The 17,287-nt window shown below is 38.0% G+C and overlaps 1 protein-coding gene across 3 annotated transcripts in view; it reads right to left on the bottom strand.

Annotated features, from left to right (window-relative positions):
* Window positions 1-238: 238 nt before the first annotated feature.
* SNX10 (sorting nexin 10) overlaps window positions 239-17,287 on the bottom strand; it is an 86,275-nt gene continuing 69,226 nt past the window's right edge. For all 3 annotated transcript variants that reach the window (XM_030932376.1, XM_010356531.2, XM_030932377.1), the window contains 5 exons: window positions 14,491-14,577; window positions 10,665-10,765; window positions 10,155-10,253; window positions 2,597-2,809; window positions 239-2,139 (listed from right to left, as the gene is read on the bottom strand). In XM_030932376.1, coding sequence (XP_030788236.1) covers window positions 2,058-2,139; window positions 2,597-2,809; window positions 10,155-10,253; window positions 10,665-10,765; window positions 14,491-14,577 — 582 coding nt within the window. In that variant the 3' untranslated portion in view covers window positions 239-2,057. The remainder of the gene's footprint in view (window positions 2,140-2,596; window positions 2,810-10,154; window positions 10,254-10,664; window positions 10,766-14,490; window positions 14,578-17,287) is intronic.

Here is a 17,287-nt window from a genome sequence, read left to right as displayed (position 1 = left end):
AGAAAACCACTGGGAACTGAAGTTCATCTAAATATCTCAGCTGCAAGAAATCGGTTTTAAGAAGCCAGTGTGTGGACACTGAAACAACCGAACCAAGGCTAAAAGCCTCAAATATGTACAATTATAGTTAATATTAAAGCATGTTTTACCAAATTTCCTCATAAATAAAAAACACTTGAGTTTTGGTCTAAGGCAGAATATAGTCTCTTGTATAAAATAAGTGATCCGGCAAAGCTGATTTTTTTTCACGTTTAATGTAAAAATGATCTCATGACATTTACATACTAAATATTAGGCATTAATATTAATTTGATGGCTATGTTACATCATCTAAAAATAATATGACAATTGGTGGCATAGTATGTGTTTTTCAAAACTGCTGTAAAACAGAAATAGTGTAAACTCAAATACATATTGCTGAAGGGATGAGGATCGCTCTTAAATGCCTGGATGGCATAAACTTTACATATTACATGGTAAGAAATTACTAAATCTTGTGCACATGTACCCTAGAACATAAAGTATAATTAAAAAAAAGAAATTACTACATCTTTTCTTTTCCTGTATTAAAATAATGAGGATCTAAGACACATTAAATCAAAATATTTACAAAAATTTAATAATGTTTTAGACCAAAAAAAAAAAGGACAAATTAAAGAAATCATTCTAAATTTAAGTTTTTAAATGTTAGTTCTTAGTTTTGTTAGCTTTTTTTTCTGTTGGTTCTTTGAAACAAGCATTGTAAAGACTTTTTAATAATACAATAGCTTTTAAACTCCTAGTGAAAATGAAAAGGTTGCTTTTTGTAGTAGCTTCTGCCACTCTTCAATTAGGCTGGGTGACAAAGCAACAAGTTATCCTAGTTATCTGAAAATATCTTCCTGTTAGTTTCACAGAAATATTTTGTACCATTCAACATGGAAGAAACTTGGGTAGTTATCTCAAGAAAATGTTGCCTCATCTGAAATCTGAAGTTCAAAATAGTTTATCTAAGATATCTTTGGGACACTAAAAAAAAATACATTTTATGAAAATTATACCAATCTTCAAGTAGATGCCTTAAAAGAAGGGGTTTTTTAAAAATGAATAATTATTTCTGAAATTAGCAAGTCGACATCCTTTTCTAAATTATGGGAATATTTATTGGTAAAATTAAATTTATTAATTTTTATAAAATCCTTCCTCTGATTTAAGTAGTAAGTAACCACCACTGATACTGAAAGTTATCTAGTGATAAGAAATTGCACATTTAGTCAAAAAATAAATCATTAACCTGTAGTTCTAATTATGCAATGATAATGAAAAAAATGATTTGTCTCCAGAAACCATTTGTTGAAGCTGATTTTGGACAATTAAAATGTATTTCTGAATCTATATACTGGAATTATAAGTAATATTACTAGCACTATCTATGTTTTTTCTAAGATGTAAACATTATTTTAATATGTCTCTATTCATAAGATACATTTCCATCTAAGCGTGAAACAGAATACTGGAAAGGTTAAATACTCTTAAAATATTTCAGTCGAACACCCAAAAGCATATAGTGTTTTGCCAGTGCACAGGAGGTATCCACAAAATATCAGCCACATGTCTGAGAGAGGCAGTCTGGTCTACACTGTTACTCTTCATAGGGGTTAACAACATATACACCCCGTTTACTGTTTACGGTAACACTGCCCCACTGATACAAGAAGGAACGCTCTATCTTGATTTTAAATGCTACTTAGTTGCCTATCTTTTTAAATTCAATAAAACCAACTAGGTTTTTTTAAAGCATGTAAGTCATTTCATTTTGAGGGCAAGATCTTGTTTACCAATAATGTCTGCCTGTAAAGGATAGTATTGCATTCACAGGATTTTTAGCTTTACACAGAAGCCTACCTAAAATAAGACAACATAAAAATACCACTAATAAACAACCCAACAGCTTTAAGAATTTAAATACCTAACATCATGACAGTGAGCTTTAGGTAAGAATGTATTATTACGAAGCTTTCTTCTCTATGACTGGACATAATTTGCTATTCCTAAGATAGTAACATTAGAATTATTTTTCAGGATTCCTGCGGAGCTGTATTTACTTTACATCCATGTGAACTGCTGTCATCACTACTGTGTCCAAGCCCAGAGGATGAACTGGAAAAGAAGAGAGGGGGAAAATAATAAAAAGAGGAAATTGGTTTTCACAACACACTCAAAGCCTGAGTAACAGAGGAGAACTTTAATTATCTCCAGTCACAAAGAGAGACAGGAAATTTGGACTTTTAATTAGCCATTTGGAGTGCAGTTGGATATTTTTTTAGCTAGATAATTTAAACGCGAATAATTCAAGTCTGACTAAATGAAAGTCACATAATCAGAATGCAAATAATTGAATTTCTACTGCATTCATTAATTCAGTGTGGAGGTGTGTGTGAAGACTACTATGATGAGCTGTCACAGCTCAATAAAATCTCAGTCAATTAATTTTTTCATTATCTTAGTATTATATCAACAAAAAAGTGAAGTGTGTATATATATATCTATACACATGCATATGTGCACTATGTGTTACATAAATACATATACATTAAATCAAAATGCAAGGAAATACCTTTCTGAATCATAATCTATATCATTTTCTTTTTTTCCTTCTTCATCTTCTTCAGGGAAACGTCTGTTCATCAAAGCAAACTTGTGAATTGCTTCTTCCACAGAATACTTAGTCTGCCCAGAAACACAGGCCTCAATGTCTTCTGAATTCAGATGGCTCTGTAAGAAGAGGTGAAGGCTGCTATCTGAGAGCAAAAGTGCATTCTGTAGGACTCTGTATTAAAATAGAAAAAAAGGAAAAATAATTGGTGAACAGGATGGTCAGTGATAGGGTAGAAGAAAGAAAAACATTAGAAAATGTACCACTGAAGGTAATTTCTCTCCTGTGGTAAACTTTGTATCAATTATGGGCTCTGCCCATCAAGGGGAGGAAAGCATATGTTAACTTTTATTCAATTATTTGGAAATTTAGGTGGGTAAAAACATGAAGCTAATAGTTAAGAACATCTGTTAAAAGAATAACTTCAAGGACATTTCTTCAATTTACCTATCTGTTATTACCATGTGGATTAATTATGGAAATATTTTGCTTAAATAGTCATAGAAATTTATTCTACTTTAAAAAATTTACTGCCAACAGCATGTCAACTCAGTGATCTTTATGGGATAGGCTGTCATGAAACATCAAAACTTTACTATTAAAAACTATATGAAGAAGTCGATACAATTCTCAGCATATTTTACATTTTAAAACTTTACAAGTATAGTTATATACTTGAGTGCATGTTTACAACAGCTCATGAGAGAGATGGCTTTTTTTAATACTTAAGGTTAACTATAAATTTCTCCAGAATCTTTAGGAGCACTGAATCTGTGTGTTGTCAAAATAAGCAACCAAATAAAATTGATCCCAGCCAACTTTACCATATATATAATTAAAATATGATAATGTTGTGATGAGTACATACTGCTCTTCCCACATTCAAGATCAAAGTTTACAAAGACAGAACAGATTTCAACCAGGGCATCAGAACTACATGGCAGATTAAAAACTATTCTGTAGCCGGGCGCGGTGGCTCAAGCCTGTAATCCCAGCACTTTGGGAGGCTGAGACGGGCGGATCACGAGGTCAGGAGATCGAGACCATCCTGGCTAACACGGTGAAACCCCGTCTCTACTAAAAATACAAAAAACTAGCCGGGCGAGGTGGTGGGCGCCTGTAGTCCCAGCTACTCTGGAGGCTGAGGCAGGAGAATGGCGTAAACCCGAGAGGCGGAGCTTGCAGTGAGCTGAGATCTGGCCACTGCACTCCAGCCCGGGCGACAGAGCAAGACTCCGTCTCAAAAAAAAAAAAAAAAAAAAAAAATATTCTGTAGCAAAATCTATAGATGCTCAAATTCCTATCAGTGAATGTGTTTTCTCTGAAATGCACATCTTAGAATATGAAATCAAATCAAAGTATACCTTCATATTAAATAAAAACTGATTTATCTTTTAGCAAAGACGTTGACATATGATAATTTAGTCTCTACGAATAATAGTTCAATAATTATGTAAGAGGAGACACTAAGACCAGATATAGGGGACAAAACTAAAACACTAAAACCAAGTAGAGTTTTGTTCAACGTAAGACATTTCCAGTATAACAATCTGTGAAAAATAGATCATGTATTTCAGACCAAATAAACCTTACCTTATATTCTGCTTGTTTAAACAAGTAATAAGGAAAGTAAATCTCTTTTGGCCATTAATATCAGTTTAGTGAAAATCCAAGGTCATTATAATAACAAGTCCTTTTCTACAAAATAAAACAATGATTTCTCAACAAAGGCAAAAATGCCTAAAAATGCACAGTATTAAAAGCAAAATCTAGCTGTCCCCTTTGCTTCAGCAGGTTTACAGTTTGAGAAAATATGCTTTACTGGTCTATTAGAAGGAAAAGTAAAACGTTAGTGCTTTTTAAAAGGCAAAACCGGCCGGGCGCGGTGGCTCAAGCCTGTAATCCCAGCACTTTGGGAGGCCGAGACGGGCGGATCACGAGGTCAGGAGATCGAGACCATCCTGGCTAACACTGTGAAACCTCGTCTCTACTAAAAAATACAAAAAACTAGCCGGGCGAGGTGGCGGGCGCCTGTAGTCCCAGCTACGGGAGGCTGAGGCAGGAGAATGGCGTAAACCCGGGAGGCGGAGCTTGCAGTGAGCTGAGATCCGGCCACTGCACTCCAGCCCCGGCGACGGAGCGAGACTCCGTCTCAAAAAAAAAAAAAAAAAAAAAAAAAAAAAAAAAAAAAAAAAAAAAAAAATAAATAAAAGGCAAAACCTCAAGCAAAACAGCTAAATCCTTCCTTTTCCCTCTGTGTCCTCAGCCCTGGGTCCTCCCAGAAGATGACCATGTCACATGATAATGATTAATTCACCAAGTACAAGTAGCTAAGTAGTAAATCCCTCTTTACTCTTTGAGATTTATTTTCTACATTTACAAATGTTTACCATTCTGGTTTTAAATACTTCAGATTAAGAGAAGAGTTACAGAGCAACAATCCATTAATATGAACTTAGATCGTGAAGTCTGCGAAGTGAGCAGAGTGTTTCCTGTGGCCTGTTAGCGGTTTCCTGCCTGCCATAAGTACAAGGAACTGTTCATGGGATTGTACTCACAGCTTTGTTTCTGTTAGAAATGTGCTTTATTTTCTTTATAAAATAATGGGTAACCTTTAAAATTGATTTTAGATGGTTTGAGGCATTACACCACAAAAGTAATGAGCACTAATGCCAACGATATTGGACACAAATTCATTTTAGCTTTATTTCATGTCTGAAGCAATTCTACTGAGCCTTGAACCGCTCACGTGTTGTTATTAACTTGCTAGTAACTTAACACATGGGTACAGCAAACAAAAGTGATCAGAGTCCAGGTTGATCGGGACCTCAAGGCTACTGTCCTTTTTCTTGAGCTATAATTCAATTTCCAATTTTACTGTACATTAGACTCATTATTTCCCAGTGTTTTCTTTTTCTGCTCAATACTGCCATCTGGAGGACACACAGATGAAAAGAGAAGGAGCCAGGCTCACCCAGCTCCCAATTCCAAAGAGGGAGAAAGATGTGGCTGAGGAGGGGACATCTGAACACTTCCCCAGGCCTAGAGTTCAGACCAGTCAGTCGGCTAGACAGTTTTGGTCTTTGGAATCTCCTCTGTTTCTCTGGCTAAATTCATGCCACCATACTCCATGAGTATGAGTTTTAAATAAGCAAAAATAATTTTTAAATGTATATATATGCTTTTTATTTTATAGTCAGTTCATTCTGAAATTTAAAATGAAAACTTTTGAGAGTGTTTTCCCATCTGGTTAGTTGAGCATAATTAATTTATTCTGAGTACTATTTGGCTTACTATCAGAGAGGGCTGTGACTGCCACCATAATATTAAATCCTACTTTTTCCTTAGTCATGTTTGTGCCATATTTTCCACAAACAAATCTAATAGCAGAAAATCAATTTCAAACCTAATATAAAGAGTACTTTGTAAAACAGTCAATAAAATGTCTTTGTAGAAACTTCCATTTAAAAAGTGTATTATTTTCAAATCTTTATAAAAGGAATAAAAAATAGCCTCTAGGATTTTAAAATAATTTCTAAAAAGATATTTATAGTGCAAATCAGAAGTTATTCCTTTCCCCATAACAATTTTAGACTAAACAAAGCAAAATCTGTTTTTTCCCTAAATTGGACACAGTTGAAAAGCACAGTTTTCCTCAACATGATTTTATTAGATGTATTATATGATGGTTTAGCTAAGAACAATATATAGCTAGGCAAAATCATTTCATCCTAACTAAGGATGTCCTGGGTCTACTGAACCCAATACAATGATATATATACACATCTGTATAGTACATGGAAGATTAGCAGTTTGATGTAGGAAAAAAAATTAACTCAGCCTGTTTAGCTCTTACTATAAGAAAAAATAAAACCTACAAATCTTCATTGAAGACATTCATGATCTGTGCTGTGGTGCCCTCTATTGAATACAAAGACATAAAAATCGTGTGTATGTAAAACTAGCTGTCATAGTTCAACACTAGCCTTTTGTAAAAAAAAACTTTAATATTCCTTAATATTTGAAGAAATACAAAACCATGATACTAAAGTCTAAACTGTAGGGTAAATGTAGTTGTATTAATGGGATAAATTCAGTAAAGAAGGAAAGCGGCTCCCACTCATGAATAAATCTGATCAAACCTAAATTGAAAATCCCATTCAAACCTAAAAATTAGTAGGAATTCCATTTTCCATAGTTGGAGACTTACTGAGTTTATATTTTTTAGCCTATAACTTACTTTTCATAACTATTAGAAGTGACTTTACGTTTATAGTTATTCAGGGGCAAGAATAAAAAAGGGAGATTATAGTTAAGACTGAAAAAAAATGAGTATATTTGAAAAATCTCACAATCATATCAAATTTAGCCAGCATTTAAGAGTACTGCTAATTTTAAACTTGCCAGGTCCTGGGATTCATATAGTACATCCACCTTTCCTATAATTTCTTTATCTATAAAACAGATAATATCCAACTCCTAAGAATTTTGTAAATACTGAGACTAAAACATGTAAAATGCCAAACACGTAGAAAGTGTTCGATAAATGGTAGAAATTATTCTTATTTGGCACCTAGTCAAAGAAACAATTTTCTAATTCCTCTACAAAGATCAGTACTTTCTTATTAAATATGTATCATTTCATAAATGACCTTAAAAATAGGTATATATACACATATACAAAGACATTGTGGTTTCAAAAGGTTTGAACATACTTAGTGCTTCTGGTTTATAACTTCAAAACTTACATGAAAACCAGGCTTTAAAAATACATGCTAAAAACCTACAATACAAGCATGTTTCCATGTTTTAATGCTGTGGTTTCTAAAATTCCTCTATGAACAAGGTACAGGCTATTGATGGCTGGCCCTACTTAGGTAACCAATGGGGGTTCAGAGGATGTCAGACTGGGGCCAAGACACAGTGCCAAGGTATACATCACATCCAGTTTCCTAAAGTGGACCTGGGTTGGGTGAGGGTAGAGTGCACCAGGGGCAAAGACATCAAGGGCGCTGCCTTATATAACCCAGGCAAGCACAGATCTGAAGGACACAGAAGGGAGGCTGGGGAGGGTCAGCAGGGGCCGCAGAGCTCAGGTCAGGCCTGAAGCCAGCCCTGTGGTATTTGACTCCTCACTTCCTTCAGGTTTAGGCTGTGTAGAAGCACCAGCTTTCATTTTTAAAGTGAAATATTAACTTGTAGGCAAATGTTCACATACCACAGTGGAACAAATGGTATCACAAGAGAACCCCCTGCCAACTCCATGATTTGACAACCCAATCGGATGACAATCCAGATTCAGCATTAAGGAATCTAGCCGTAGCCCTGGATAGGTACACAGTGCTCCCCACTAGAATGGAAGTGTCAGGAGGACAAGAACTTGTTCATTCTGTGCAGTCCTATGTCTGCGGCACACAGGACTAAGCATTCACTTAATAAACCTCTGTTGAATGAAGGATCGCTGCATGGTTTTTGGAGGTTTTTTCAAGTCCTTTTCATCTGTAGGACACAACCACCCAGTGAGGTTGGCTATGGGGGGGTAGTATTACCCCACTCTATAGCAAACAAAGGCTTAAAAGGAATGAAGTGGCTGCTCCAAGGCTCACATGCAGCTACAAAAAAAACCCCAGGAACCATGATTATGGGAGACCTGGAACCCAGCTCCTTGAGTTCCTGAACCAGGACACTTTCTACTATGACATCTGCATCAAATACAACCAGCAAACAGTCAAACCATGCACTATGCAAAAATAACCTGGCACAAGCATAACCCCACTATGGCTGAATGACACTCACAGGGTCATTCATTTGGGTAGATCAACTGTGGATAGAAAGGTTGTGTTCAAAACAACAAAGTAATTGCTGGTCAAAAACATATACCCTGCACTTAACTAGCTATATAATTCAGAGGCATGTGCTGTCTTCTGACCTGAAATAAGACTTCCCTATAGAAGACAAGCTGCCCCAGCTCCCCCAGGACAACATCCACACTAGAGTGACAGGCAACTCTGTAGAATTGTGGGGCGGGGACCACATCTCAAGGGAGAGGCCATCAGCCACTTTGGCTTCATAGAGACAACAATTAAAATCAGAGGCCTCCTCTAGGGGAAAGGACAGGAAAAACTTGGCCAGGTCTCTGTTCTGCCATGCCTGTGATACCCCCCAAAAATACAATGAAATGTTTTTGGAGGACTTGGCTCTGCCAATCTGTTCTTCTGGTCTCTTGCCATGTTTAATCCTCTGGCTTCTCTTCATTTGCCCACTCTCCCTCAATTTATAATCGTGGATCTTTCTGTATGTCTCTAGGACACCTTCAAAGGAAAGGCACTAAGTCAATCTAATAGAAATAAATATTAATATTAATGTGCATAGTTAATATCCAAACCCTTTATGAGAGAGCCAAATGGGGAGGAGGCAGTATATTATTTCAGGCTAGCTCTAAGATCCTATTTAGTGAACCCCAAAGGAGATGACTTCAGATCCTGAAACTACTAGAAAAAGAAACAGTTCAGGAGATTGGATCCTGTCAGTAACTAGCAGTCATATGACTCAGCCTATTTCCTTATCTACAAAATTGGAAATTAGAAAAGCAAAAGCTATCTCATGTCTAAGTACATTAAGATACTAACAGCCAACATGAAGACAGCACACACTGCATGCCAGACACTGTCATGAGTGCTTTACAGTCACTAACTCGTCTATCTTCTCAACAACCCTATGAGGTAGGTACTATGATTACCCCATTTTATAGATGGGAAGACACAGGCAGAGGAGGTAAATGATCTGCCCAAGCCCCCAGCTAGTAAGTGGCAGAGTGAGGATCTGAAACCAGGTAGCCTGGCCTCGGAGTCTAGGTGTAAATCAGTGTGCTATATGGCCTCTAGCATTCTGGGTATTCCAGTATTCCAAAGAGTGACAGGGGAGGGGCGGGGGGAAATCACTGGTAGTGTGAACTCAGGCAGCTTTAACTGCAATGCCCACCATCATAGAGTAATCCAGAGTTAATAACTCACTGAGACTGTTCACACGCCACCAAATACTCCTTTATAAACATTCCCTTCAAAGATCAGCATTAAACCATTAGAGGAACCCAGAAGGATATTAGCAGCCCATTATTGAGCTGATTTTGGTCTGTAAATTCTAAGCATTGTAAACAAAGACAGTTTTTAAGAAGCACCTTTTGATAAGTAGGCATGTTTGTTTCCTGGCAAATTTTTACTTTTGTCAGCTAAACTACCATGTAATTTGGATCTGCCTGACAGCTTAAAGGACCACGTATTTGTTATCTAATTGAATTCGTTCATTGTTTTCTTCCTGGAAGACTTGGTCCCAAATATGTACCACATGATGTGAGCCACAAGATGGTGCTCTAATATAGGAAATGGACCAGTGGGCTTCGCTCTAGTGCAGATTATTCGCATTTCAGAAACAGGAACATTCTTCCCCACGCTACCATGCAGCTCTTGCAAAGCACTTGCTCACACTCCTTGTCTGGTCACAGAAGTGTCTGGACACTCACTTTCTGAGGAAATCTTCCAGACCCTGGCGACGCTGATCCACATGCTGGCGATTGTTCATGTTGAAAAACAGGTTTTTAGATGGAAGTTCTGGAAGTTGTCTTAGGAGAAAGAAAAAAATGTTTTTAGATGATTAATTCAAGGTGCTTCTGTTACAGAAATCCCTCAAAGTGAAGGCAAATTATGTATGATGATTATTATCACACAATTATTCTATAATTATGTTTACACATTATATAGTTATATAATAAGGGTATGAAGAAGTCAGCTTAAAGAAAAACCCGTCTTTAAACATTTCTGAGGCCTTCCATGGACTATACCTATCAAAGTTGGTAAAATTTAAGTGATAAATTTTAAATTCAGATGCAGTAGCTAACAAACTAAACCTACATATTGTAATCAAGGCAAAAGCCTATAAAAATCCTTCATATCTTCCATATATCTTAATGAACATCAATTTTAAATATTCAATATAATGACAAAGTCTCCTCAATATACTCTAAATCACTTACACCAGCAACGCATTACTTTGGAGTCTCTGCCTCAGCCACACAAATTCTCTGTATCTTCTTCGTACACAGGATGTTTTCATTGTAAAACACATGCTATTAGTCTGTACAGAAAAAGTAGAAAAATGAGTCTCACCTGAGGAAAAACAAATGCATTTCTTGTATCTATAATTCACAATATGATCCCAATATTCATTCTAAGTAGGATTTAAACCACCAAACATATATTTATATTTATGCCAGTACTCTGAAATCTTGCACATAACCCAGGAACAGCCCTGAATACAGCCGGGATGACGGAAATAAGCAGTGCTGCCCCAGGGCGAGATATGACCTGACCACTCCCTGCATCCTGAAGGAGCCTCCTACTCACCTATGAGCACTGCTTTCAAGAATAAATAATAAAAAATAAATCCTAACATATAAATGACAGGTAGGAGCTCAGGTTCATCCATTGCATTTTACCACCATCCACGTAAGCTGGAGGAGCCTCTGGGGCTTAGAGACACCTCCTCACGACCCTTTATGAGACATTGCAGAAATCTTCATCTCCTTGACATGGCCACCCTGCAGATCACACAAATCACCAGGAATCCTGAAATCACTTTTAAACTAGAGAACAGCCTTCCCTTCTCTACTGTATGTGAGAGACAGTATGTCCATCCAAGCCAGAGAACGGCCGTAGTGCGTGGGGGATGAGCATCTGGCACGGAGGACAGGCCAACCGGATTTCCAGTCCTGGTTCTGCTACAGGGCAAGTCACTCAAACTTCAGTTTCCTGAGTGCTAAAATGGGATGAACTAGTACATATCTAATTCACAGGGTGGTTGTGAGGATTGATAATAAGCACTTGGCCAATGTTATCTATTAATATTACCATTAGTTACTAAGTGTTGTTTTCCTTCCAGCTACCCTAAGGCAGACTTGGAAAAAGCCACCGATGGCGTCCCCATGCTAAGCTCAGCCACAATGCTTCTCCTTTGGGTAAACGTAAGATGAGAGTAAATATTCTCCTTTGAGTAAAACCTAGCAAAATATTTGTTTCTCCTGGTTTTTGAAAATATGAGTATCTCTATTCTCTGTATGTCAAAATCTGATTTTCTAATCTAAATGAGAAACATTTTTTAACCCCCAAGATGAGTACTATTTCAAAAATTATTATTCTACCACTTCATATGCCCAGCGATTATTTTCCTTGGGAAATCTAAGCAATTATGTGCATTAGCTTTTAAACTGTTCTCATGAAATATATGACATAGTTCCTGATATTCTTACACTTTGTAAAGTTCAGAAAACTTCAGAATGTAGACAGGTTAAGAGGCTCACCTCCAAGGTAGCCACTGGTCTAAATCTCATTATCTTTAACGATATGGCAGCAAAACCCGCTGGAAGGAGTTTGTGGCAAATAACATTCTGTGGGTGGACTTAGAGCACACCAGGGCCTCACTCTAATGTGCTCTTTGGGGACTAGGTTTGCAGACCATGTTATACCAGAACTAGTGCCCTAACGAGGCTTGAGCAGGTATCTTCCCAGTACCTTCTCCCTAAAGAATCCCTGACCACTACAGGGATTCCTGACATCTCAGACACAGGCTGGGTCCATTTAAACTCCCTTTAATTTCTCTGCTCACAACCACCATGGCTGTCAATAACTAAAAATCCAGCTGGTACCTACACCAGACTGAGGTCCACGCATTAAGTCCTTCATTTGCATCGCAGGTTCAAGGGAGTATTTATGATGGCTACCCAGTTCTAGGGTCTACTAGTTTAAAATTCCAAATAAACGTTAAGATCCCAGAGTTGTGTGACATCATCTTCCTTGAGGTTAATTTAAACAAGTTGTAAGGCCAGCTTCTCTACCTCAAAGCTCTATGGGTTAACAACTAAGAGAAGCCAACCAGAACTCCCTAGCTCTGCCATCCACTTTTAATTGTATGACAGGTGGAAGTCTCTTCAAGATTAGAGGCTACTGAGATCGCTAACTGATTAAGTTCCTCTAAATCTCTGCTTGTTTGTGCTGTCCACCAATCCAAGGCTTATCCATTGTCAATTTATTAGTGTTTCAGAGAAGTGCCAGGACACCATCAAATACTATTTGTGGAACCCATCATTTCTGGCTCCAGATGGAGATTTCTGAATTTACATCAGGCTATTTATAGAGCAGAGAAAAAGCTATACTTTCATTCATTCCTGGGAATAATTAAATTTCATGCCTATCATGAAGTGCGTGATAAGGACACACAATTTTTTTAGAGAACGTTAGAAGGCAACTAAAAATATTTCATTTTACTTCAAATGCTTATTCTTATATAGTCACAATTTTCCACACAGAATGCAACTCCACTGTGAGCTTATGAGTAAAACCAAAACAGAATCAAAATCCATGGCATATCCTGGAATGGCTTTACAACACAATCAAAAAAGCAATTCTGGGTTTTTCTTTTATTTTTTGAAGTTGGGGAAACTTCAGAGAAAAAAGGGAAGAAAAGAGAATTTTTTTTTTTTTTTTTTTTTTTTTTTTTTGAGATGGAGTCTCGCTCTGTCGCCCAGGCTGGAGTGCAGTGGCCGGATCTCAGCTCACTGCAAGCTCCGCCTCCTGGGTTCACGCCATTCTCCTGCCTCAGCCTCCCGAGTAGCTGGGACTACAGGCGCCCGCCAGGTCGCCCGGCTAGCTTTTTGTATTTTTAGTAGAGACGGGGTTTCACCATGTTAGCCAGGATGGTCTTGATCTCCTGACCTCGTGATCCGCCCGTCTCGCCCTCCCAAAGTGCTGGGATTACAGGCTTGAGCCACCGCGCCCGGCCGAAAAGAGAATTTTAAAAAAGAAAAGTTATATGGCGGGTGTTTGGGTGTCCAATATACCAAGTTAGCTATTTACAATGGGAAGATTAAATAATGGTTACTTCACTTGTGCTATGAAGTCACGGATACAATCTGGGTCAGATTCTATGCTCCCCGTTTGAACTAATTTAGTTTGCATCTGATATGCATCTGATTTAGAGGCAAAAAGTATCATCCTCAAAATCAGGGCCAATAAACTATAGCCTGAGGGCCAAATCTAGTCTGAGACCTGTCTTTGAACATAAAGTTTTATTGGAATACAATTATGCTCATTCATTTATGCACTGTCTGTGGCTGCTTTTCACCTGCAACAGCAGAAATAAGTAGTCTCGATAGAAACTGTATGGTCCACAAACTGAAGATACTTACTACCTTTACAGAAAAAGTTTGCTTACCCTTATTTAAGATGATCACAGAGGGCCACACACCACACAACATCGTTCAAGAGATTGTAACACAGTAGGATCCACACAAGGCACATCATTTCTAGTTGCTTACTCATTACATTAATTACTCAGATTCTAGACAAATTAATCACAATAATTGCACATATCCATTTCCCACCTTCTGATTCTATATATAAAACACCACCCATCTCTTTTTCCAAAGAACTCTATATCCTCTCAAACTTGAAGGTTATCAGGCATTATATTATTCAGAAATATGCTATAGCAGATCCTAAGAAGTGCCATTAATGAGCTATAAGTACTCTTTACCCATGCATTTTAGATACATGCGCATCTTCATATGTGAAGGCAATAAACATTAAAATATTAATATTAACAAAGGAACAATAAGAGATTCAAATAAGTAATTTTTCAACTTTAGGAACCATCTTACTAGTTCATGTAAGGTAAAAGCATTAGTTGTAATCATTCAAATTCAGTTTTTTGAATCAGAAAAACTTTTATAAGTGTCAACTTTATCCCATAAAATGTATCCCATACAAGTCCCTCAAGATTACTATTTCTACTGACTTCATACTTACATGAATACATATCTCATAGTCAATGTAAGAATGCCAGAAGTCCTCCTTCTGAATCCTAGGATCTCGAACCCAGACACTTACAAATTCCTGTAATGGCATCATAAACAAAGAATTATCCTTCAGAAGTGCAAGTAGGACTGGAAAGAACTGAGCAAATGACTGCACTAAAACAAAACTGAAATGAGCTTTAACCAATATGGTACTTGTAATACTTTAAAAAACAAGAAGTAAAGTTAATGAATCAGGCACCACGAGCAAATCCAGAAAACACTTTTGCCACATAATGGAATTTTTTAAATAATGCAAGACTGAGGTGGGAGCACTTCTGGATAGTTTTACTGGTTATCTGAAAACAAAGTATACTGTAAAACTGACTTTTAATTTTTAATCATAAAAAATTGGTCCAGGTTTTTTGCGAATTTAAAAAGTGATCATTTCTTACTTTCTTCATCTCTTCAAACTGAAACAATGGGCCCTTCTGGGTAAGTTGCTTACTAGGACACAAATAAGAAAGGGCACCAGGCCAGGCATGGCGGCTCACACCTGTAATCCCAGCACTTTGGAAGGATCTCTTGAGCCCAGGAGTTTGAGACCAGCCTGGGCAACATGGCGAAACCCCATCTCTACAAAAAATACAAACTTAGGCGCGCTGGTGCACGCCTGTGGTCCCAGCTACTCAGGAGGCTGAGGAGGGTGGATCACTTGAGCCCAGGAGGTCAAGGCTGCAGTGAGCCTTGATTGTGCCCCTGCATCCCAGTCTGGGCAAAAGAGCGAGACCCTGTCTCAAAAGAAGAAAAAGAAAGGATACCAAAGGTCATGGGAAAAGTAAGCAAAGAGGGTTGAAGTTGACTTTGTGCATACATCCCAGCCACATGAGAATAAGCAATAACAACTTATTAACAGAAAGAGGAACATTTTCTTTTACATAATACTTTTCTGTTTTTAAAATACATTTCCCCTACATTAAATCATTTCATCTTCATAATCTTTGTGTTATACATAGAAATTAGGGATATTAAAAGTCATATACAGTAGATAATTTTGTTCTTTTATAAAGATAATAAGAATAGAAAACATGGGGTAAAATTTAAAACAATAGGCCGGGTGTAGTGGCTCACGCCTGTAATCCCAGCACTTTGGGAGGCCAAGGCGGGTGGATCACAAGGTCAAGAGATTGAGACCATCCTGGCCAACATGGTGAAACCCCATCTCTACTCAAACTACAAAAATTAGCTGGGTGTGGTAGCATGTGCCTGTAGTCCCAGCTACTCATGAGGCTGAGGCAGGAGAATCACTTGAACCCAGGATGCAGAAGTTGCAGTGAATCGATACTGCATCACTGTACTCCAGTCTGGCGACAGAGCAAGACTCCATCTCAAAAAAAAAAAAAAAAAAGAACAAGATAACCCTATAGTGATGCTCTTTGGCCATTATTTCTTTTCTTTTTTCTGATTTTTGAGATAGGGTCTCACTCTGTCACCCAGACTGCAGTGCAGTGGTACGATCTTGGCTCACTGCAGCCTCAAGCTCCAGGGCTAAAATGATCCTCCTACCTTAGCCAATCTCACCCCCAGTAGCTGGACTATAGGCGGGTGCCACTATGCCCAGCTAATTTTTTAACTTTTTTAATTTTTTGTAGAGACAGGGTCTCGTTATGTTGCCCAGGCTGATTCCAAATTCCTAGGCTCAAGCAACACTCCTGCCTCAGCCTCCCAAAGTGCTGGGATTATAGGTATGAGCCACTGTGCCCTGGCCATTATTTCTTCTTCTCTATTTCTTTCTTTATTTATTTTTTTTCATGTGCATTAAGAGACAACCATCATTTCTTAAAAGCACATTCTAAATTACAAGAGGGACTAAAAAACCATTTTTAAACCAAAGTATCCATAATATCCCCTAATCACAGTGTGATAAAGCAGATTCTGCCCAGGGATGGAAACAGAAGCAAAAATCCAGATACTTTGCTCTTGGTCTATGTTTTCACCTCCATCTCTTGTCACTGTGTATGCGTGTGTGTCTCTTAAAATTTTAAATGCACACTCAAAATTTATTGCAGCACTAAGACTCCACATATTTTTTCAATCCTGAAAATATTTAACTTGGTTGGAGTGCTAAATATCACTATTCTCTTGTGGATGGCAAACTTCTTCCTTCTCTGCTCCCTGAAATGTTTCTATGCCTGAATGCCATCCCAGGCTGTTATTCTTTGCACATTATTGCAATTCTAGGGTGACCTCATTCAAACAAATTCAACCCCCTCGCATGGACTGATGGTCCCCACCCAAAGCTCCATCCCAGTCCAGGCACCTCTCCCATGGATCTAGCCTCTAGCCTGATCCACCTAGAAGTCCCTTGAGCACGCTGTGCCCATACCCTTCCCACATCATCCTGCTCCCCTTCTCAGTGAAGAGCATCTCCCACCAACGCCAGCTAGAAATCCAGTTCTCCCAGACCCCTCTGTTTGACTCATTCCCCAAATCCACACAGACCAAGTCCTTCAGAGTCATTCTCCTTGGAACCACTCACAACTATTCCCTCTGCTACTGCCTTGGTTTAAGGACCTCTAGCTCAACATTAATGCAAGAACTGCTAATTTATATCTGGGCCCATATCCAATGCATTCCCCACATGAAGACAAGAATGGCTCCAAAACACGTATCTGATGATGTTGCTTTCCTGCTGAAAATCCTTCAAAGGCTGCCCCATAACCTACAAGTTCAAACTCCTAAACTAGCACAATACAGCCTTTCATGATTTTCACTATGCTTATTTTCAAAGGCTAAGCATAGGTCCCCAT

Source organism: Rhinopithecus roxellana, chromosome 6 (assembly GCF_007565055.1).
Source record: "Rhinopithecus roxellana isolate Shanxi Qingling chromosome 6, ASM756505v1, whole genome shotgun sequence".
In the NCBI taxonomy this organism is placed as follows: Eukaryota; Metazoa; Chordata; class Mammalia; order Primates; family Cercopithecidae; genus Rhinopithecus; species Rhinopithecus roxellana.
This window is presented reverse-complemented; position numbering and strand designations above follow the sequence as displayed.